The sequence below is a fragment of the Rattus rattus genome, chromosome 11, assembly GCF_011064425.1.
Source record: "Rattus rattus isolate New Zealand chromosome 11, Rrattus_CSIRO_v1, whole genome shotgun sequence".
Classification (NCBI taxonomy): domain Eukaryota; kingdom Metazoa; phylum Chordata; class Mammalia; order Rodentia; family Muridae; genus Rattus; species Rattus rattus.
The window spans coordinates 53,465,227-53,487,202 of NC_046164.1; the positions used below are offsets into that span (position 1 = coordinate 53,465,227).

Below are 21,976 nucleotides of genomic sequence, written 5' to 3' on the forward strand. Positions count from 1 at the left end.
AGGCTGTATCTTTTGGTAAGCAAATACCATAGACCACTCTGAAAATGGACATACACTATCTGAAAAGCATTTTAAAAAGTCAATCTAAAAATGATGAAATGGCCATTGAGGTCATGGCTCAGCCCACTGCTGTAGATTTTTCCTAGACCATGCTGTAGGCAGGTTACAATGATCCTCGGTTAACCTCCGTGATCTTTGTAAAGCTTCACAGCAAATGTTGACTTGGGAGAGTAACCAGCTTGTCTATGTTGCAATGAATGGCTCCATAGAGACATGTGACATCCTTTTGAAGATATCTGATAGCCTCAAGCAAAAGTCCTGGGAGGCTCAGAGATTAGCTGATCAAAAGGTCCAACCATTTCCCCCATTCATTCTTTCAAAGGCAGGGACTAAGCACCAGTACTGTACAATGGTGTCTTTGACTAGCTGAAGGACCGTGACCTTTGTCTGTGCAAGGATTATTAATGGGTACGGATGCTGGCTGGCAGTGATCTCTCAGAGCATCTTTGTTGTTTTCCACACTTCCGTCTTTTCACATGAGCCTTTACTTCTATATGGCTACGAACCTACAAAATAGGAGTGCATTGCAGAGCCCCATAACTTGTCCATTTTTGTTGTGGTGCCCAAAAAAAGATGAGGAACCCTTCTCCCCTCAAACATTTCAGAGTCATATAGAATTTGTAGGCCATGTTTGCTTGCTTGCTAACATGCAAGTACATATGTTCTGCCATTGGTGAATTCCTACATTTGGTAGACTTCTGCTATATTCCAAAGAAATACTATTCATGGACAAGTATTAGTACAAAGTTCTTAAAGGAATTCTGTAGATCTAAATGAAGCACAGAAAACTCTAGATCTCAGGTAAGACATGCGTGGGCCTCCTCTTCCCCTAGTACACTGATAGATTAAGTCATTGCAGATTATTGCATAATTTGAAATGAAAAGAGTAACTATCATGAGATAAATTTGCCAGAGGAGTAAGGTTTTGTCCTTTCATAAGGTTGTCAGGCAGTAGGAAATGCTGAAATATATCAAGGGATGGATGTAAGGTTCTGGAATCTGACACAGTCGGGAAGACTCAAACAACATGACTGGAGCTGATCATATAGTCATTTCTCGAGAAGCCCACACAATGGCCCTTCTGCCTTCTCTGCCCTCTCTTGAAGTACTAATGTTCTTGATTATAAGAGGGTTTACCTAGCCCAACCCAACGTTCCTTTCCTGTCCCCGGAAACCCGCTAATCTTGCCAACTCTCAAGAATACTCAAGGTTTTGAACTTTTTCCTAGGTGGTTGTAGTGCTGGGGTGAGTGAGGGTTTGTGGGTTGGTGGAAGACAACTAAAAAGGCTCTGCGCATGCGCGGAAGCCGAAGGCGGAGACCTAGAGTGTTTTGGGTCCACGGCCGCCCCGTACCGTCCGGGCGACGCGCTGCATCCTGGGTCTCGGCGTGCGCTTAGTGGGCGCCGTCATGAACCCCGAGAGCTTCGCGGCTGGCGAGCGGCGGGTGACTCCAGCTTACGTGAGGCAGGGTTGTGAGGCTCGGCGCGCACACGAGCACCTCATCTGGCTGCTTCTAGAGCAGGTATCCCGCCGTCTCGGCACTCGGGCTCTGCGTCTTCAGGGAGGGGAGGGGCAGCGCGCTCCTCAGTGTGTGCGGAACTGTCAAAGTCCAAGTGTTTGGTCTGCCTGGGCCACTCTGGGAGCGCGTGCTATCGGCCAACCTATCGCTAAACCTACTCCAGCGGCAGTTTTCCTCCAGACCTCTCAGACCTCGCTCCTTGACAGTAGTCCTGAACTTCAGTGTCCCCGAAGTTGGCCAGCTCCTAGCTGGAAAACTAAACTGAGGACATTACCTTTTCAGTTTCCCTAACTTAACTGAGATTTAAGAGTCCCAGCAAACTTCAGTAGCCGTATTAGATACATTCGCAATCTCTAGTTTATAGTTGAACAGAATACGAGCGTTTGGCCAATTAGCAGTTTCTTCATAGCTGCTGAGTTTGTTTCCGATGTGAGGAATCAAGGGTCATTAAAACACGTTAAAAAGAATTCAAGTACATTGATGTGGAGTTTTAGGGACCGATAATTTTCCTGAACATGAACGTCATTACTATTTTTTTTTAAGGGCAAGTGTCCAGAGGATGGCTGGGATGAAAGTACACTCGAACTCTTTCTGCATGAGCTTGCAGTCATGGATAGCAACAATTTCTTGGGTAATTGTGGTGTGGGAGAAAGGGAAGGGAGAGTGGCCTCTGCTTTGGTTGCTCGTCGTCATTACAGGTATGGTTCTTAAACTAGTTGTGAAAACATTTATTTATCTTTTTCTGGGAATGGGAGTGGAAGGAACCTAAAATAATGGTGATGATATTCCTACTAAATTATAAAGTTTCCACTGAGATATATAATTTCTTCTGTCATCAAATGGGTATGGAAATCAAACGGAACACTTGGAGCAGGCGGTTTTCGTGACAATAGAGCTAGGGTTCTGATATGTGGTGGTTTCCCCCTTCCGATGCTGGCTGGTCCACAGCACAAGTGCCATGTTCTGATAATATTTAAACTAGTACATCTGTTCTGAAAGCTTAATAGAAAAAAAAAACATTGGTCGGGCTGGGGACATGGTTCAGTGGTTAAGAGCACTGACTGCTCTTCCAGAGGTCCTGAGTTCAGTTCCTAGCAACCACATGGTTGCTCACAACCATCTGCAATGGTATCTGATGCCCTCTTCTGGTGTGTCTGAGGACAGCTACAGTGTACTCAGATACATAAAATAAACAAATCTTAAAAACGTTCACTTCAAAAAGAATAAGAATATTCTAGAGATACATATAAATGACAGGTGACCCCAAATATCATGTTCTGGAGTGGTAACAGTTTCATGAAATTTTTTATAAAATAGTCGTAGAATAAAATCACAGACCAAGACATTTTTTAATTCACTAATAGAAATATGGAGGTAGGCATGTTTCAGGAAAGCAGGGACACCCTGTCGCAGGCCTCGGGTGCTGTCTGATGACATTCTTAGCTTTTGGGTAGGTGAAGCTAGGGGGTTTCTGCCAAGTCCAGAAGGTAGTCACAGAGGTGATAGGTCACACAGAGGGAAGATGTTTGGTTCTGGACCTGCAACTTGCTGACTTCCCACCCTCATAGAAGGTCAGCCAGCCTTGTTCAACATGGGTGTGGCCTTTTTTCTTTTTGTTTTAACTTCAGTTGACATACGTCATGGTTGTGTGCTGTGTTCTGATTTTTTTTTTTTTTTTTAAGACATCCTCACTTTGTAACTGTGGCTGGCCTAGGCTCATGCTGGCCTCAGACAAAGAGGTTCACTTGCCTCTGCCTCCTGAGTCATAGGATGAAAGGCATTCAACACCATGAGCAGCCATAATTCTTTTTTAACCTACAGGTTTTATTGGAGAGTAATGAAATTGAAAGCATGGCTTACCACTATCTCAATCCCAGCAGATGGAGGAGCAATTGTATTAGATGATTGCATTATTTGTATTATTTTTGAAGCTTTAGCCCATTCTGAAAAGTGTTTTTTTTTTTAAAGACCCACCTGCTCTGCCTCCTGAGTGCTAGGACTGAAGGCATGTGCCACCACTACCTAGCAAAAAATGATTTAATCATTAACCGGTAGTGCTTTTGGATATGACTGCTATTTCTGTCTTCTACCCTTTCTGTGAGAAATATAGACTCTTAAAAACTTTTTGTTTTTTAAATCAAGGTGAAGTTTTTGAGGCATATTAAAATTATATTTTAATAACATTTGCAGTCAGGTATGCGAAATACCTGATAATGAGTAGGGATGCAGATTTCCTGTCTAACAGCGCCCTGATAACAAGGTCCATATATAATGTATATGGAAGTCTTGTATACAAGGCATGCCTGTAAGGAAGTACAGTGCTAGTTAGTGCTCTGTGATACTCTCAGTATACACAGTTTCTGATCTAATTGAATGTAAGAGATGGAGCATGCATCTCTTTTTAATTAGGAGTATTCACAGGTGTGTAAGTGTATAGGGCCATCTAATTTAACACAAGTGGATTTGTGCACTCATTTTCAAGAAACATAGTTTAAAAATGAGGAAAGGTTTTGCTTGGGTGGTGGTATTGCCTGTAATCCTAGCACTTAGCAGAAACAGGGGCAAGGGTCCAAAGTAGGGTCACCCAGGGTCACTTCGTGAGAGCCTGTCTCAAAAGACCACTGTCAATTGCCAACAGCTAATTGGGACAGTTTCTAAAGCATCAGCTCTTTCAGACTGGAATCTGTCCCACTGCTCTGGTAGGCAGAAAAGAGGGACTAGAATGTTACCTGTACTGTGGTTTTAAACATATCACTCCAAAGGCTGATGACTTAAAATGATCGTTATTCCTCCTGGTTCTGTGTTAACTCAGCAGCTGAGTGTCTTGTGTTTCTAGTGTAGTTTTAAATGTCATTGAAGGTGAGAGTGGGCAGTCTATTAAAGATGACTTGTTGATGTGGCTAAGGGCTCAGAGCCCATCTTCTCTTCTGTTAGCTCCTCCCAGTATGGCAGCTGGATCTTGGAAGGCAGTGCACACTAGCAGACTCTTAAGAAGCCAAGAAGATGGGTTTGGGGATTTAGCTCAGTGGTAGAGGCGCTTGCCTAGGAAACGCAAGGCCCTGGGTTCGGTCCCCAGCTCCAAAAAAAAAAAAAAAAAGAAGCCAAGAAGACTTTAGTGCTTTTTATGATAATTTAGAACTCAGAGGCTCCAGACAACCACTTTTTATGTTCTTCCCAGTCAAAGGCAAGTCAGTAAGGACATCCTCCCCTGCCCCCAATCCAGAGCAGAGATGGGGAATTAAACTGTATCTCTTGATGTGGACCACCATGAGAAAGGAATTAAATAATGATGGTCTTTGGAGATTAGTTACTATAATATACTGAAACTTTCAACTTAAGGTATTTCCACATCAATGGCTTATAAAGTATAGTTACAACAGAAAACAGCCTCTGCTAGTTTTTGGTTCTCTCTTTTTAACTGTGTGTATCGATTACTTGAACACTGAATATATTTGTATGGGTTTTGGCTTATTTTTTGCTTAGGTTCATCCATGGAATTGGACGATCTGGTGATATTTCTGCTGTACAACCAAAAGCTGCAGGCTCTAGCCTCTTGAACAAAATTACTAATTCTTTGGTGCTTAATGTCATAAAGCTGGCTGGTATGTATCACGTCAATCATAACATGATCTATGAGTACATAGCCCACTAGTTTCTTACATTTTTGTGTCTTCACAAACAATATGAATGGTTTTTAAAAGGACACACATGTAAACCTATTTCAGAATAAGATAGAAAATAGCCCCAGGAATGACTTTTTTGTTTGGTTTTTGGAGGGTCTCTGTGTATCCCTGACTGTCCTGGAACCTACTCTGTAGACCAGGCCAGCCTTGAATTCAGAGATCTGCCTACCTCTGCTTCCTGAGGTCAGTCACCTGGCAAATTGCAATGTTTTTGCCTTTTTTTTTTTTTTTTCCTGAGACAGGGTCTCACTATGCAGCTCTGGCTCTCCTGGGACTCACTTTGTACCAGGCTGGCCTCAGAATCACAGAGATCCACCTGCAGCGCCTCTGCCTCCCAAGTGCTGGGATTAAAGGTGCGCACCACTACCCCTGGCTCCAACAATGAGTTCATGAGAGCAGATGAGAAAGAAATATCAGGGTTACAGTCCATGTTGTTTGATAAAGGAACTGTATCATTTCTTCCAGAAAGGTTTTAATGGGATAATAAATTCTTTTATTTCTTATTTGTAGGTGTTCATTCAGTGGCCAGTTGCTTTGTAGTTCCTATGGCAACTGGGATGAGTCTAACCTTGTGTTTCCTAACACTGCGACACAAAAGACCGAAGGCCAAGTATATCATATGGCCACGGATAGATCAGAAGTCCTGCTTTAAGTCCATGGTCACTGCAGGTAAAAGAAGACACTCGGGGGTTGGGGATTTAGCTCAGTGGTAGAGTGCTTGCCTAGCAAGCGCAAGGCCCTGTATTCGATCCCCAGCTCCGAAAAAAAAAAAAAAAAGACACTCAGCATGTGTGATATTTTAAACATCCAGTGGGAAAATTCAGATTTTACATAGAGATAGGTAAATGAAAAATTAAATGTACTCTACATCCATGCTTTAAAGAATTGTAGTAAAGTATTTATAAAATTTAGTACATATTTTGTTTTATGCAACTTTTAAACTTACTTAAAGGTTACTTATCTTTACCATTAAAGCTTATATAATTATTTGTGAGGTGATCTTTAATTATGTATTAGTTAAGTACAATATTCAATTAAAAATATGAAGGGTTCTTGGACCATGAGATGGGTTAGTGATCTCCACGCTGTTGAAATTAGTTGTAGGGTTTTGTTTTTTGTTTTTTTGTTTTTTTTTGGTATGTGTGTGTATATGGTAAAACAAAGTTTATGGGTATGATTTATTTTAGTGCTTGAATTTTATTACTATTTATCTCTAGCTCTTTAATAAACTCAAATTGAAATGTTTCTAGAGAATGATCAGGGTTCTTATTTAAAAAAGATTTATTTATATAATACACACACACACACACACACACACACACACACTGTAGCTGTCTTCAGACACACCAGAAGAGAACATCAGATTCCATTACAGATGGTGGTGTGGTTGCTGGGAATTAAACTCAGGATCTCTGGAAGAGCAGCCAGGGCTCTTGACTGCTGAGCCATCTCTCTAACCCCGAACAGGTTTCTTTTTGATTATCAGCATCTGAGCAATTAATTTCTGTAAACCTCTGGTTAATATGTGCTTCCCTTACAGTATAAACTCCTTTCTGTATCATTTCAAAGCATTAAGATCCAGTCCTAGTTGTTACTGTTCTTTACACCTTTCTACTGGTTTCTGACTACTGCCAGCTCTGAGCCACCATCTTTATCACTAGAGGAAAACTTGTTAGTTTAATAAGTAATTGGAGCCCTGTGTGCCATTGCATTGTTCTTAGAGTTCTAGAATCATCTCACATTTAGTTGACACTAATGCTTAGCTCTCTGGTTGACTTGATTAGGTTTTGAACCCGTGGTAATAGAAAATGTATTGGAAGGCGATGAGCTGCGCACAGACCTGAAAGCCGTGGAGGCAAAAATCCAGGAGCTTGGGCCTGAGCATATCCTGTGCCTTCATTCTACCACAGCCTGTTTTGCTCCAAGGGTGCCCGATAGGTAACAACGCACTTGGAATACTCGTCTTTGGATGCTCACTCAGCAGTCTTGACTGACTGGCTGTCCCCGAGTCTCAAGCATGCTGAGATGACGTTTTGTAGTGAGTAGCGAGTCTACTGGCCAGGTCCTAGTCCATCTAGGGCAGTTATTGAAGTGAGTTGGAGAAGTTTGATGCTGAAGGAAAATCAACTGAAGCAGAGGTGGACATCCGTCTATCCAAACCTTAGTCAATTTGTCTGCTTTCCTGCTCTTGCCAGTTCCAGCCTCTGCTTTGTTTTACTCATTGCTTAAGCTTTTTCAAGTGAAATGCTGGGCTTAGGCCCCCCCCCTCTAATTTGGCCTTACAATTCATTTGCTAAATAGGAACTATAGTCATTAACAGACTATGAATAAAATAGTTTAGGATTATTTACATTTCTGTGATGGGGAGATTACACTAATTGTTTACAGTGTTTGTCTGTGTTTTGAAGATGATATAAATTAGAAAATTAAAGCCGTGGGGGTGGCAGATGTTCACTTTTCTAAAAGATAGTCATAAATATTTTATTTTGAAAATGTCATAGGGCTTAGGTTTATTAACAGAATTTTCTGTTTCTGCCAGAAGCTCGAGTTTGGTCTCATTTCAATATTTTTAACGGAAGTCCTAATGAATAAGAATTATGTTGACTTTGGACTCTGGTTGCTAAGCTCTGGTGTTTGTACACTCACACTGTTTGGCAGTGATGGCCACATGTTAGTTTTTATTATTTCACAGGCAAATTTTAAAAGATCATACTGAAGCCATGCTCTTGAAAAATTACCTTGTGTCATTCATGAGCCCATGAATTCTGTTTAAAAATTATGTTGCATATACTGTAGTAGTTTATTAATGACCAATCGTTTAAAATTTCTATCAAAATATGAAAGAAATGGTATCTTTCATAATTTTAATACCTAGAAAATTTGAATGGAATAGAAGTAAACCTCATTTCCCAGGACATTGTGAATGTTTGTGAGCAGTGAGTTATTCTCCCTGGGGAGCTTTGCTTCATCTTGAGCCATGGTCTCAGTGTGCGTGGTGCTGCATCTGTGTACACCTAGACCTGTAGAAAAAGTCGGAGGGTTTAACAGTCAGCAAATTGTCATTTGTTACTTTTTATTTGTGTGACGGACGTAATGAATGTTTTTGATGAGTGAGGCTTAGTAGTATATTTGAATTTCTGATTTTATAGTCTTTTAGTGGTATTTCATTTATTTTATTTTTATTGGTCAATTATTGTGGAGTATTGAATAGTAAATGTTCGTAAAAGAAATGTTAAAAGAATGTCACTTCTGATGGCTATTAAAATTAGCTTGTGATTTAGAATACAGTGGGGTTCACATGGAAAATCTATTTTCTGCTTTTTTTGCCTTTCATTTAGAATATTTTTATGTCTTATTAAAACATCTGATTTAGATCATTTAAAGTTACAAGTTTTATTTGTTTGTTTAAACAAGTTTTATATTATGATACCTTATTTTTGAGGTTAGTAGAGAACTCTCTCTAGAGCACACACACATAAAAAAAGTGCCTTTTATCTTTTGAAGAATATATGGTGTGTGTTCGAAGTCTATTTTGTTAGTGGCAGAAGACATTTTGGTATTGATTGTCATTCAGGCATGTTGTGTGTGTTTGTTTGCATACTTGCGTGTGTGCTTATGTGCATGCTTGTGCGCGTGTGCCCCAACAGCTGACTTTGGATGTCTTTTTCTATCACTCTCCACTTTGTTGTGTTGAGACAGGGCTTCTCACTGGAGCATCCAGTTTCAGTTAGCTTGGCTGGCTCTTGAGCTCCGACATTGTCCTGTCTTTGCCTGCCAATTGCTGGGATTTCAGGCACATGCTGCCACACCTGCCTTTTTCTGTGATTCTGAGGAATTGAACTCAGAACTACTTTCTGACTGAATAATCAATCTCTCCAGCCCTAAAAATTAGGTTCTATTCATGTCTTAGTCGGTGTTCTATTGCTGTGAATAGACAACATGATCACGGCAACTCTTACAAAGGAAAGCGTTTATTTGGGGCTGGCTTATGGTTTCAGAGGTTTAGTCCATTGTCATCGGGGCAGGGAGCATAGTGCCACATAGCTAGACATGGTGCTGGAACAGTAAGTTGAGAGTTCTACGTCAAGATCTGCAGGCAGGAGGAATAGCTGGGCCTGACTTGGGCTTTTGAAGCCTAAAAGCCTACCCTCATGGCACATTCCAATGAGGCCGCATGTCCTGTTCGTTCTTTTTTTTTTCTTTCTTTTTTTTGGAGCTGGGAACCGAACCCAGGGCCTTGCGCTTGCTAGGCAAGCGCTCTACCGCTGAGCTAAATCCCCAACCCCTGTTCGTTCTTACGTAGTGACACTCCCTGATGACTAAGCATTCAAGTGTTTGAGTATATGTGGACCATTATTACCTAAACCACCACCACAATTTATAATACTTGAAGGAAGCGAATTAAAAGTTTCTGATACATCTGATCTTATCCCCATTTATAGTTTTAAAACATATTTGCTCACATCTAGAGAAAAAAGATACATCATGCATAGCTTAGTAGTAAGACCATACCACTCATTATTTACTTGAGACAAGGTCTTGTGTATCTCCTTATTTGCCTAAGATTTATTGTGTAGAATAGGCTGGCCTCAAACTCACAGAGATTCGCTTGCCCCCTGATGTCCTGTATTTAAATACATCCTTTTGGAAAGAAAATTTAAAGTGCTTTATTTCCAAATTGTTCTATTTCGTGAAGCAAAACATTAAAAAAATCAGTTTAATTGCACCATAGGATTTAGTTATAGTTTCTCAGTGTGCTAACATTTTTACAGGTGGTTTTAGTCACAAAGACTTGTACTGTGTTGTGGTGACCATATTTAACATACATTAAACTCAAATTGTCTTTCTGTGGAGGAGTGTCAAATGAGGAGTGAAGAGATGTAGGTTTTAGGCCAGCAGTGTTTAAAGGACATATCCAGGGTGTTAGGCAATGCGGTAAGGTTCCTTCTGTGAGCTTTCTTAAGGTCCCAGACATGCACGTTGTTTGGCCAGCACTAGCTTCAGAATGGTGAGCAGTCAGAACAGTAAGAGAAGACTCACAGCATGCTGGGAGAGTCATAGCATCTTTGTCCTATTTGTAAAAGGTTTGAAATTAGTTAAATGTTACCATCATAAGCATTTGTTGTTTAGACAGGGTCTCACTATGTAGCCTGGCTGGCCTGGAATTTGCTGTGTAGACCTGGTTTGAACTCACTATGTAGACCCAGCTGACCTCAAACTCACAAAGATTCTCCTGCCTCTGCCTCCCGAGTCATAAGCTTTATAAATACATTTTTCTCATTTATTGGTAACTTTAAAAGGTATTCTAGGCTTCCTAAAGTGTTGGCTTTGTATTTCCAGGCTGGTGAATTACATGTAACGACACTACAGAGAGAATTCAGTTTGTCATCCCCTCTCCCTTTTCCTGGTGTATCTTAAGACTGGCTATTAATACAAACTTTCCATACTTATTTATAAAGCACAGTATGAGTATGTCTTTCTGTAAATGTTTATGTTTATAGATTAGAAGAACTGGCTGTGATTTGTGCTAATTATGACATTCCGCATGTAGTCAACAACGCTTACGGATTACAGTCTTCAAAGTGCATGCATCTCATTCAGCAGGTGAATCATTATATTAATATTATATGCTGTAGGATTATGACTTTCCTATAACCCAATACAGTAAACACTGTTTAGTTCTCTCTACTTCTGAGAACATTAAGAACTTGTATACAATATTCTATTAGTAAAAGCCTTTATTCCTAGGTAGTGTGATGGTAATTGGACAGTAGCTTTTAAAGACTTATTCGTTTATGCATATACTTTGTGTGTGCATGTATCTCTGTATGTAAGTGTGTGCACACCTATGTGTCTGTGTGAGCATGCTAGTTTGTGTAGCTGGGGGTCAGAAGAGGGTGTTGAGTGCTCTTCTGTTTTTCCCTTGAGGCAGGGTCTCTCCTGAATCTGTGGGTTGAATTTTCTCAGCTAGACTGGAAGCCAGCAAGCCCTGGTGATCCTCTGTCTTCATCCTCCTTGGAGCTAGTGTTTCACATATATGTGAAGCACATGGGTTCTGGGATTCGAACTCTGACCCTCATGGCTGCACAGCCAGTGTTCTTGGTGGATGAGCCATTTTTTTCAGTCCCTGTGAAATAGCTTTGGTGGTCCTGAATGAACATAGAAATATTTCAGTGGCATTCTGAGAATTTTTTTTAACCCAGGATGTTTATTTTTCGAATGTATTGAATTACATCTATATTGATGATTATATATATATATTTTTTTCTTTTTTTCGGGGCTGGGGACCGAACCCAGGACCTTGCGCTTCCTAGGCAAACGCTCTACCACTGAGCCAAATCCCCAACCCCGATTATATTTTTATATAGAGGAAAAAAGAATATAAGAAGAGTAAGAAGGAACCATATGAATACATAAAAATACATTTTCAAATCTTAAAAAAAAAATTTAAACATTTTTCAGCTCCTGCCCTCTGATCTTTCCTTATCGACTCTTACCTTTGGTGTCTTTTCATCATTTCATAACTTTTCAAGGCTGTCTCACAGATCCATACATTGGCTCAGGTGTGATGTGTCTAGAGCAGGAGAAGGGCGCACAGAGGTCTGTGATGGGGCTTGTGAAAATGCTTTACACTGATGACTCATTTCTATGCCCTCCTTCCTCATGTTCTCTTTAATTTGTAATACTTAAGAATTACGACATTGTGTGTGTGTGTGTGTGTGTGTGTGTGTGTGTGTGTTCATGCACACACATGTGTGCCATAGCATGTATGTGAGGTCAGAGGGCAACTTGTAGGAATCAATTCTTGGCTTCTACCCTGTGGGTTTTGGGGCTTGAGCTCAAGCTGTCAGGGTGGGTGGCAAATGCTTTTAGCCTTGGGGTATCTCACTGCCTCTCCCCCTTGTATCTTTAATGCTTTCCAAATTCAAATGCATTAGCATCTCTAGAGGTTATAAAATGAAGGAGCAGGTGATCCTAGCTATCTTATAAGCACCTTCAGTGTTTTATAGTGAACAGTTTCTGTTCCTGTGGGCATACTATTTCCACATAGTGTAGTCATTGTGTATATTTTACAAAGTACTTCAGGCCTTGTTAGTTATATGTTTATACTTTCTGCATGGCTGTATTGTTTTCACACACATCATTTTAAAGATATATTTTGATTTATTTATTTAATGTGTGTGTGAGAGAGCTAGTGGGAGACAGATGGCTTGAGGATTGAGAAGAGGCATTCCATCCCTTGGAGCTGCAGTTCGAGGTGTTTTGTGAGTTGTCCATAGGGTGCTGGGATCAGAATTCTGGTCTTTATGCTAGAGCAGCAGTTGTTCTAATTGCTATTGTTATTCTCTAATTGAAAAGTGTTCAGTGTTCTGGGGCTCACAACATACCTTTGAATACTAGAAAATGGAGTGTTCTCCTTAGAGAGCAAGATGTGAGGGAACTGTGGAGCCGATGGGAAAGGTGTCCTTCATCTTCCGTGTGTGTGAGATGTTTCTCAGATGCAGATTCTGCCTTGTAGGTATTATATTGCTTCCTAAAATTGATTTATCTTTAAGTAGTAAATAGACATTTCTGCAAAGTGGCCTATATGAGGAGAGGTCGGGACATTGTTGCTTTAAACCACATAAATACCTGGGTCTTGTTGAGTACTGACTGCTATGCCATGGCATTACAAGGTTAACTTTCCCTCATAGCGGTGATAAGGCAGGGACCCACGATGTGTGTTAGGCATTAGTTAGGCTTTTAATGTTTTTAACCTTATCCTAATAAATTAAGGTGTAGTAATTATTGTTCCTGCTCATACGTGAGGAGACAAGCTCAGTAGTCTGAGTGACTGGCCTGAAGTCTCAGAGCTGCAGAACAGCTTGTATAGCACAGTTGACACCAGGGCCCAGATCTCCCCTTCAACACACTAAAACCACAAGTCTTTAGAAAACACTATCACAGTAACCACGTGGTCAGTGAAGAAAACCATCAGATCTGAAATGTTGCATTTTCAAAAGATGCCCCAGAATGACTTAGTTCTGTGCAGATAGGACATTCTGTATAAGTCTTAAGAAGTACACTTAGCTCATTGTATTTACTGAAATGCCTATTTGAGCTTTTAGGACAGATTAATGGAGAGTCACATAGTAGAGCTATGAAAGTATGTGTGGGGTTGACTGTTGAGAATGGAACGTGAAGTTCCAAAGTGTGGGAAGCAGCAACTTCACTTGTTAAGAATTGGAGCAGGGGTTGGGGATTTAGCTCAGTGGTAGAACGCTTGCCTATCAAGCACAAGGCCCTGGGTTCGGTCCCCAGCTCCAAAAAAAAGAAAAAAAAAAAAAAGAATTGGAGCAAAGAGTTTTACTGCTACTTCAGCTCACACCTGATTGTCATTTCATTCAGTAGCTCTTCTGGGTTCCCATTAGTGTGTGAGCTACTAAAATACATGCTGAGGACACAGTGATGTCCTATTCCTTGTCAGCCTCTGCCCTGCTGGTTTTTTCTTTTTCTTCATTAGTGGCAACATTTTGTTAATATGGGGAGTGTGGCCCTTGAACATTTCTGAGATCTAGTGTGGCCTGCTTGTTCTCTGGTGATGGAGTGTGCAGTCTTCATGGTAACGGTGCTGTAGTGGTGTGGAGTGCTGATTCCTCCTCCTCTCAGCATTCCCACTTACAGTTTAGGTTCAGGTTCCTCTCAGAAAGCCTAGACAGTTATTTCCAGCCACTTTTTACCTGGGACAACTTGCTGTGCTTTCCCATTGTTTATTCTGTTGGTGTTTGTGCTGCTTCCTCTTCCTGAGGTGAGGTGACTTTTCCTGTGTTCATAGTTTGTTAAGAAATAAGAGTCCCAGCAAGAATAGGACTGAAACAGTCAGGCGATGGTCTGAGTGGTCTGCTCCCAGCGGCTGCTGCCTCTACCTGTTGCCCACATCTGGTCTGTCAGATTAGACCAGCTATCTATGATTTCCATTCTCGCTGAGATACAGAGGTGGGCAGGAGGCGTGAGAACGAAGGTCAAATGTGGTTATAATATTAATAGGAATGTAGATTGTGAATACAGATTGAAAATCTGTGGCTGCAGATAAAGAAAAACTATGTGAGTTGAAATTTAGATAGTATCTCCATTTTTAAGAGGAGAAAATTGTACCACATTAGACAGAAGGTCACTGCTGTGTCGGATGGGAAGCAGAACTTGGTTCCACATTTCCTGTAGGTGCATGTTCCGCTCTGTGCTGGGATATTAGACTTCCATTTGAAGTTCATTTGCTGTGGAACGAGACTAAGGTCACAGTGTTAAGGACCACAAGTCATGGAGAAGCATCGCTTTTGGAACTGCCAGGAACATACAAATGAAATCGCCATTTGTCGATGATAAACTTAAAATTTGGCTTCTCTTCGGTGATCAGTCATATGGAAATAGAGCTTGTTTAAAGTTCGAGCTTGGAGTCCATTGCTTGCCTGGCCCTGGGGTTAGTCTTCAGCACTGAGAAACAAACAAACAAACAAACAACCCTTAAAAGGAAAAAAGTAGATTATCCCAAGTACCGGAGAGGCACTTAATTTTCTAGCTGCTTGGCACTTTGGGCAGCTGCAGTTTATTAGATTGTGGTGCCAGTATTTAAACTACTTCATCACTGCAGCCCTTATTGTCAAATAAAGGACACAGGTGCAGGGCATGGGGGCATGCTTTGTCTCTCTCAGTTTCAAGGTAAAAAGCTGTTACATGGGAATTCCTGCTCACACTGGTAATGAAATCCCACCTGCTTCACAGAGTTGGCGATTAATCTGTGAACGCAGTCGTCACTGCAGAGTGCCGGTGTTCTGCTTATCTGAGCAGCGCGCAGAGCTGTGTCCTGTAAACCCTGGGCTTGCCCTGCTGCAGAGCCCACTACTATCCTTCACCTGCTTTTGAACAGAGTCTATGCAGTTTCAGGGGTACTCGTTTTTACTTTATAATGAAGGCAGAATTAGTAGCAGCCATTGCAAATGTGGGAATATAATTAAATTTGTGTGTATCATTTTGTAGAACATGATTTTGTTGTTGTTCTTGTGGCCTTTACTTGTTAATAGCAGTTGTCTGTCCTCACAGTGACTAACATGTGACCCACATGTTATTTGATTCTAGGGGGCTCGAGTTGGTAGAATTGACGTTTTCGTTCAGAGCTTGGACAAAAATTTTATGGTTCCAGTAGGTGGTGCTATAATTGCTGGCTTTAATGATTCCTTCATTCAGGAAATCAGCAAGATGTATCCAGGTAAGTAGATAACTTGGTTTTGGGGAAAGTAACTAATGAACAAAATACACACGGGCATAGCCTTCTGTGATGAATGTTATTTTCCAGTGCCTCCCCTGTCAGCCCCCCTTCAAGTATGTACCCTGTGTCTGTTTTCAGGAAGAGCTTCAGCTTCGCCATCCTTAGACGTCCTCATCACCTTGTTGTCACTCGGCTGCAATGGCTACAAGAAGCTGTTGAAGGAGAGAAAGGTGAGGTCTGCTTGTGCACTGAGTGCTGCTCTTCTAGCCTGCATATCCCGCAGATGGGAGCCACTGTCAGTGTTCTGTCCTCTCTAGTGTAGAGGATGATCCTCCTGTCTGTCCAGATGCTGAGGAACAGTTCACAGGCACTGCTCATACAGCTAGTATTTGTTTAGAAACATCTGGATTGCAAATCGTTTGTTCACCAAAAGGCAAAGGAACTCCCCTTCTATGTTTTTCATTATTATTCAACAGTTTTCTTTTACATGTATTTGAGTGCTCATGGACATGTGCCATGGCATGTGTGTGTGGACATCAGAGGACAATCTGTGGGAGCAGGGATTGAGTGTAGGTCGCCAGGCTTAAGAGGAAAGGGCCTTCGCCTGCTTTGCAGTCTCAGCAGCTCTCTACTGTGGTTTCTTGAACAGGGTCTTGCTGTGCTGCTGTGACTGGTCTGGAGATTGCTTATGTAAATAAGGCAGGCCTCGAACTTGGTGTAGTCCTCCCGCCTCTGTTTCCTAAGTACTGGGACTACAAGCATCCATTACCACTTCTGGCATAGAGGCTCTTGAAAAACAAATGGAAAAGTTTTCTTTTGAGTGATTTGGAAGCCTGAAGGCTTGGTTTTGGTGAGATGGGCTAGTCCCAGGAGGAAGTACCAGTAGGAGTTGGCCACCTTTGTACATTAAAATAATAAATCCCTCTCTCCTTCATCATTGCTGAAACACTGGACTCAGGCTGGGGGAGGGGGGTGATAAACTTGGTGGTGTTGGCCTAAAGTAGTCCCAGCTACTCAGGAAGCTGAGGTAGGAGGATCACTTGAGCCCAGGAATTTGTGAGCAACATAGTGAGACCCAGTGTTTTTTAAAACAAACTAACATAGAAAAGTTTCCTTTGAGACAGTTCCATAACTGTTGATGGGTTGGGTCAGATTAGAATGAGTATTCATCTGTCCAGCAGTGCTAGAGACCACTGGCATGGCGTTTGTGTCTAGGCAGCCTTATGGCATCAACTAGACATGGAATCTTTCATCCGTACTTCACATATGTTAAAGCATGTGGACATAATTGTAATCATAATAGTTCTCTCACAGTGTTATCCCTCACCCAGAATTGATGTTTAAGTTTTTGTGGCATTTTACTCCAATCTTCCTTTTCCTAATAATTTAATCTGTGGGCAAGTAGTTATTTACTGTTTAAATTGTGAGGATATTTTTTAAGATGTACATGGTGATTCATTAGAGATACCAACACACACAGAGTAAAAACAAAGACACAACTAAAACAACAACAAAAACCTGACAACCCTGGATCCCATCCCATCAGTGAGCTGGAACAAGCTGGCATTGTTGATAGGGATATAAAATGCAGCTTGGAACCTACTGTGACAGTGCCCTAAAAGTTAGACATGGTCCCCCAAAGCAGCTCTTCTGCTTCTCACTGTTCACTCGAGAGAATGACAGCTTGAGTATGTATGAAAAAATCTACAGTCGGGTGCTTATAATGACTCAGTTTATAATTGCCCAAACCTGGAAGTAAGTATTAATCATCTGGTGAACAGAGGAACACACTGGAACATCTTTCCTTAGCAATGGAAGGGATCCAACTCCAGGTATAGAGCAAAGGACGACTCCAGTGCATTATAAGAAATGACATGCTGACTCACAAGACTCCCCTGTGGTCGCATCTGTATGCCACCTTGGAAAAGCTAAAAGAGACAGGGACAGCAAACACAGATGAGCGCTGGAGACTAGGATTGGGGAGGCACCTTTTGGGGGTGAGATGCCTTACAATTATGTCCTTAGTGGAATGGGTTTGTGGCTCTGTATGTTTTTCAAAATTCAGAGAACATGAGCATTTGGAAAACGTATACTTGAAGTTTTACATGGATAAATTGTACTCGGCTAAGCCAGACAACAAGCTTTTACACACAGGAATAAAGCTGTAGTTTTATACTGCCATGAAAGTGTCGCTGTTATAGACTGATCCTCAGGTGATGGGCTCATGCTTGTAGGTGTTAAAGGACAACTTTCAGGAGTTGGTTCTGCCCTTCCACTGTGAGTTCCAGGGATTGAGCTCAGGTGGTTCAGCCTGTGCGGCCTAGTAAGCCATGTCACTGGTCCTCTGCTGGGTTCATTGTATACATTCTTCAGTGTAGTTTTCATCACATGGTAGGGATTGTCTCCATTTAACATAAGAAATTGTGATCTGGGAAGACTAACAGCCGGAGGACTGCCTGGCCATTTGCAAGTCCCAGAATGCTGGTGAAGCCTGAGTCTGGGTGCTGCCCAGGCCCCTCTGTATCCTGTCTTAGCATTGTCTCCTCTTCTTTGCAGTTATTCACGCAGCACTGAGGGAGTGGAGTGATTAGTCCTGTCATGCTAGGCATTTGAGCCACGAGGATGATTGATCCTGGGATCCTCCTGTGCTATCTAGTGGAGGTATTCAAAAGTCTAGAAGCTCGCATATGCACTAGTTGATTTTATTTTAAATTCTTTGTGTAGAATTTACATGGAACAAAAGCTGTCTACTGGAGTAATTTTCAGAATAGTAGAATGCTGTTCTGAGAACTCTGACATTGCATGAAAATAAAATTGTTCTTTAATGTTTTCACTCAGTAGGTCTTCCTGAGGAAAATGTGGATCTCTTCCATAACCACAATTGCATATATGTAGCATAAACATTTTTTTCTTATTGGATTTGATGCAGAAATGTAGTGGGCTTTGTCTAAATGGACTTCTCTCTGCTGCGAACATTTCATCATGGTTGTTTATTGGTTCAGCTGTGGAGAAGCTGAGGCAAAGCTATTTTGCGCCAGCCAGAGCTATTTATAAACCATCACTGAGAGAGCCTTTTTTTGTTATTGCTGTTATGTGTTCTAAAAAAAGGAGTGTTAAAGGAAAACTTAGGGTTTCTTTTTATTCTGTGCCCTTATTCCCCACAATGGTATTTTTAGAGGTTATTTCTTCCAGCTATATCTCTTCAGAAAAGGCTTTACCTTTGTCACAGTAGAGGCAGACAAGAACTCAGCTTGAAGCCATTCCCTTTCTCAAGCTTTCCTTTTTGAAGGGTGAAAGGATCAGAGAGTGGAACTTTGTGTGTGAATTGAGCCTCTTTGCCCTTAGCCCCTTCCTGATCAGTGCCTCTGCTTCATAGTGGGGAGGTAAGACCAGGAGTTGAACAGAAGACGCCTGTAAGAAAAGAGGTTAAAACACAAGAGCTGTCTCGGAGTCTGTTTATGCAAAGGAAAGATCAGCCTTAGAAGTGTGTCCTCACTTCTGCTTTGCTTCCAGAGAAGGCCACTACTCTGCTCAGCCCTCCTTAGAGGAGGATGCTTTGCTGAAGGGTGGCGGATGATCATTTATTGTTGCAAGTGTCTGCTGAGTAGGACAAGTACAGAAGAGGAATGTAGTAGAGTGGCTGCTGTGAGCTGAAGCTTAGAGGACAAACTGTGTTCTAGCAGAAGACCAGATTCATAACTCCAGCATCTCATAACAGAGCTAAGTTTCAAAAGCAATGGTTTATTTGTGCCCTAAAAGTGGAATTCTTGAATCTTGCAGATGTCTGATCCGGGACCTGGATCTGGGGCTTCAGCACCTTGAAGGCAGTGTTTTTCCATTTAGGCAAGACTTACTGAGTGTGTGTAGATCCTTGGTGCCAGCTATGGGGGAGGAAGGGGTGTCCCACAATATATAGTGCCATTTTCCTCAGCTGTAGACATCTTCGTGTGTGGGTATGCATCCATGCCATTGCCCATCTGTCCATGCTGTGGTTCCCTACACACTTTGGGACAGATGTGGGTCACCATTTCTGCTCACCCCATCACATGAAGCAGCATGTTTCACAGACGTAGCCCCAGACCTTCTCTTGGAAGGTCAGTGAACTATGCACATCTGGACTCTGGTGAGGGATCGTATGGATGTTGGGTTTCATGACTGCAGATCATTCTGCAATCCAAAGGACATACAAAATATAATACTTAATATAATTCAGCTCCTTTTTCATTAACATCGTGAACTATAGTATAAGGTATTGTGGTTTTGTTCTAGAAATATAGCTGACATTAACATTCAGGTATACCGTTCAGTTTATCTGTAGTGAAAGTCTTCTAAAATGAAGTTAAGTACAGCACAAAGGGCATAGAAAATCAATATTATTTCATTTCTTGAAGTAAGATCTTTCTATACACATTTGCTTGGACTGCTTATAAATTTCTTCCGTTACAGAAGTATTTTATAGTAAATGTCAGTTATAGATTTAACTGTAGCAGAAAATAGTACAAGTTCTGTATCACCTTCATGCATCAGGTAAAAATTGCTTAGCTCAGTGTTAGCGTAGGATAGCCATACAGTATCCTGAAAGATATTTTTAAAGTTGGTGATATTAATAGGACATTTAGTACTCTAAGACATGGACTATTCTACAGTTCAATATATTGCACTTTGAGCTATTAGTTTACCTATTACAACCTCTACACTCAGTAAAGACACTGAAAATATTTGCTGTTGGGTGTGAACTTCATTTGAAAATAATTTTTAAAGATTGTGTTGCTTTAATACTAGTGATACATGAGATTTAGTTACTTTATAATGTAAGTATTTCCATACTGATATTAGTTACTGTTAAAACTGAACTCTGGCTAGGGATGGAGGTAGGTACTTGTAATCCCAGCATTCAGAAAGGCAAGACCATCTAGGCTACATAGTGAGACCAGGTCTCAGCACATCCCAATCTCTCAGTTTTGCTGGCATTAGCCAGTGGTTGATAGAACTGGTTAAAAGTAATTTATTAATGGATTAGGATTGAACATGCACAAATTTAGTTCCTAATAACCATATATGCATGGTCATATTTGCAGACACTCTCTGGGGATGTTACTGAGGAAACATTTCTCTTTTCCAGAAAAACCCTAGCTTAGGTACAAGTTAAGTACTCACTAGGTTCCACTCTACAGGCGTGCCAGCCATACTAGATGGAAGATTGTTGTAAACTGGGTCTCAGCACTCAAGTACATAAACTGAAGAACTTTGTTCCTTCAGTATACCCTTAATAATAAGTGACAAACCTTGTTGCTGCAGGGCACAGGGATCCATTTAAAGGACATTTCTTGGCTACCAGATTTATTCCTACTAACAAGAGTTTGGAAGTGTTAGACCTATTGATGAAAGTTAGGATTTTAGTAACTAGTACACATAATGAAACATTAGCATCTCATATCTGTGTAGAAATAAGGGGCTTTTTAAAAAAATATAAAGTGCAGAGCATTTAAAATTAGCAGCATGTGTACTTTGTAGGAGATGAAAATATGCACATGAAATTCATGAATTCTGTTTTTAGGAACCGATAGAGTAGTAAGAGATTTTGAGTTGTTCTAATTGTTCGTAAAATTCTTGGTGTTTTTACTTCTGTATGATTCTTACATGTTCTACTTTTTGAAGGAGTATTAGAATAGCAATAGTATTAGAAATGATCTAGGAAAATCTTTATAAAAAAGTACAAGAAAAGATATCTTTTCACATAGTTTTTTCATCCCATTTCTGAAAATGACCACAGTTTTCTTAAATATTTCTCAAAAAAATTTATTTAAATTGTATTTATTTAAAGTTTAATGAAGTTATGAATTATACAGGAAAAAGATGTAAAAGATTTAAGTAGAAACTTAAGTAGAATACTAATTCTTCAATACAAGGGGAATTTTTTTGGTTGTCTATGACAGTTGTTGCCATCATTATCAAACATAGCTTGCACACAGAGATGTATTTTGGGATTCAGGTAAGTATCGAAGGTTATTAAATGTGCTTGGAAAAAAGAGTATATTAAGAATGTTAGTTGCGGGGTTGGGGATTTAGCTCAGTGGTAGAGCGCTTGCCTAGGAAGCGCAAGGCCCTGGGTTCGGTCCCCAGCTCCGAAAAAAGAACCAAAAAAAAAAAAAAGAATGTTAGTTGCTAGATGAGTTACTACTGCTCTACCCAGCTCTGAAAACGTAGGCACTGTTGAAAGCAAACCTCAAGAATAGAAGGACTTGAAAATGGGCTTGGAAGGACGCTCTTCCAGGGCATGTGGGCTCAGCACTCACAGGGTGGCTCACAGGCATCTGTAACTTTAGTTTCAGAGAAACCAATACCCTCTTCTGGCTTCCACGCACACCAGGCACACACACACAAACACACACACACACACACACACACGCAGGCAAAACACCCATATGTGACTTTTTTTAAAAATATTGAAAATAATTTACATTTTCCATA

The 21,976-nt window shown here is 40.9% G+C and overlaps 1 protein-coding gene across 2 annotated transcripts in view; it reads left to right on the plus strand.

The window, feature by feature from the left end:
- The first annotated feature begins 1,414 nt into the window (after window positions 1-1,414).
- Sepsecs (Sep (O-phosphoserine) tRNA:Sec (selenocysteine) tRNA synthase) overlaps window positions 1,415-21,976 on the plus strand; it is a 28,910-nt gene continuing 8,348 nt past the window's right edge. For both annotated transcript variants that reach the window (XM_032916166.1, XM_032916165.1), the window contains exons 1-8: window positions 1,415-1,582; window positions 2,123-2,277; window positions 5,063-5,181; window positions 5,773-5,931; window positions 7,047-7,200; window positions 10,764-10,866; window positions 15,376-15,505; window positions 15,644-15,735. In XM_032916166.1, coding sequence (XP_032772057.1) covers window positions 1,469-1,582; window positions 2,123-2,277; window positions 5,063-5,181; window positions 5,773-5,931; window positions 7,047-7,200; window positions 10,764-10,866; window positions 15,376-15,505; window positions 15,644-15,735 — 1,026 coding nt within the window. In that variant the 5' untranslated portion in view covers window positions 1,415-1,468. The remainder of the gene's footprint in view (window positions 1,583-2,122; window positions 2,278-5,062; window positions 5,182-5,772; window positions 5,932-7,046; window positions 7,201-10,763; window positions 10,867-15,375; window positions 15,506-15,643; window positions 15,736-21,976) is intronic.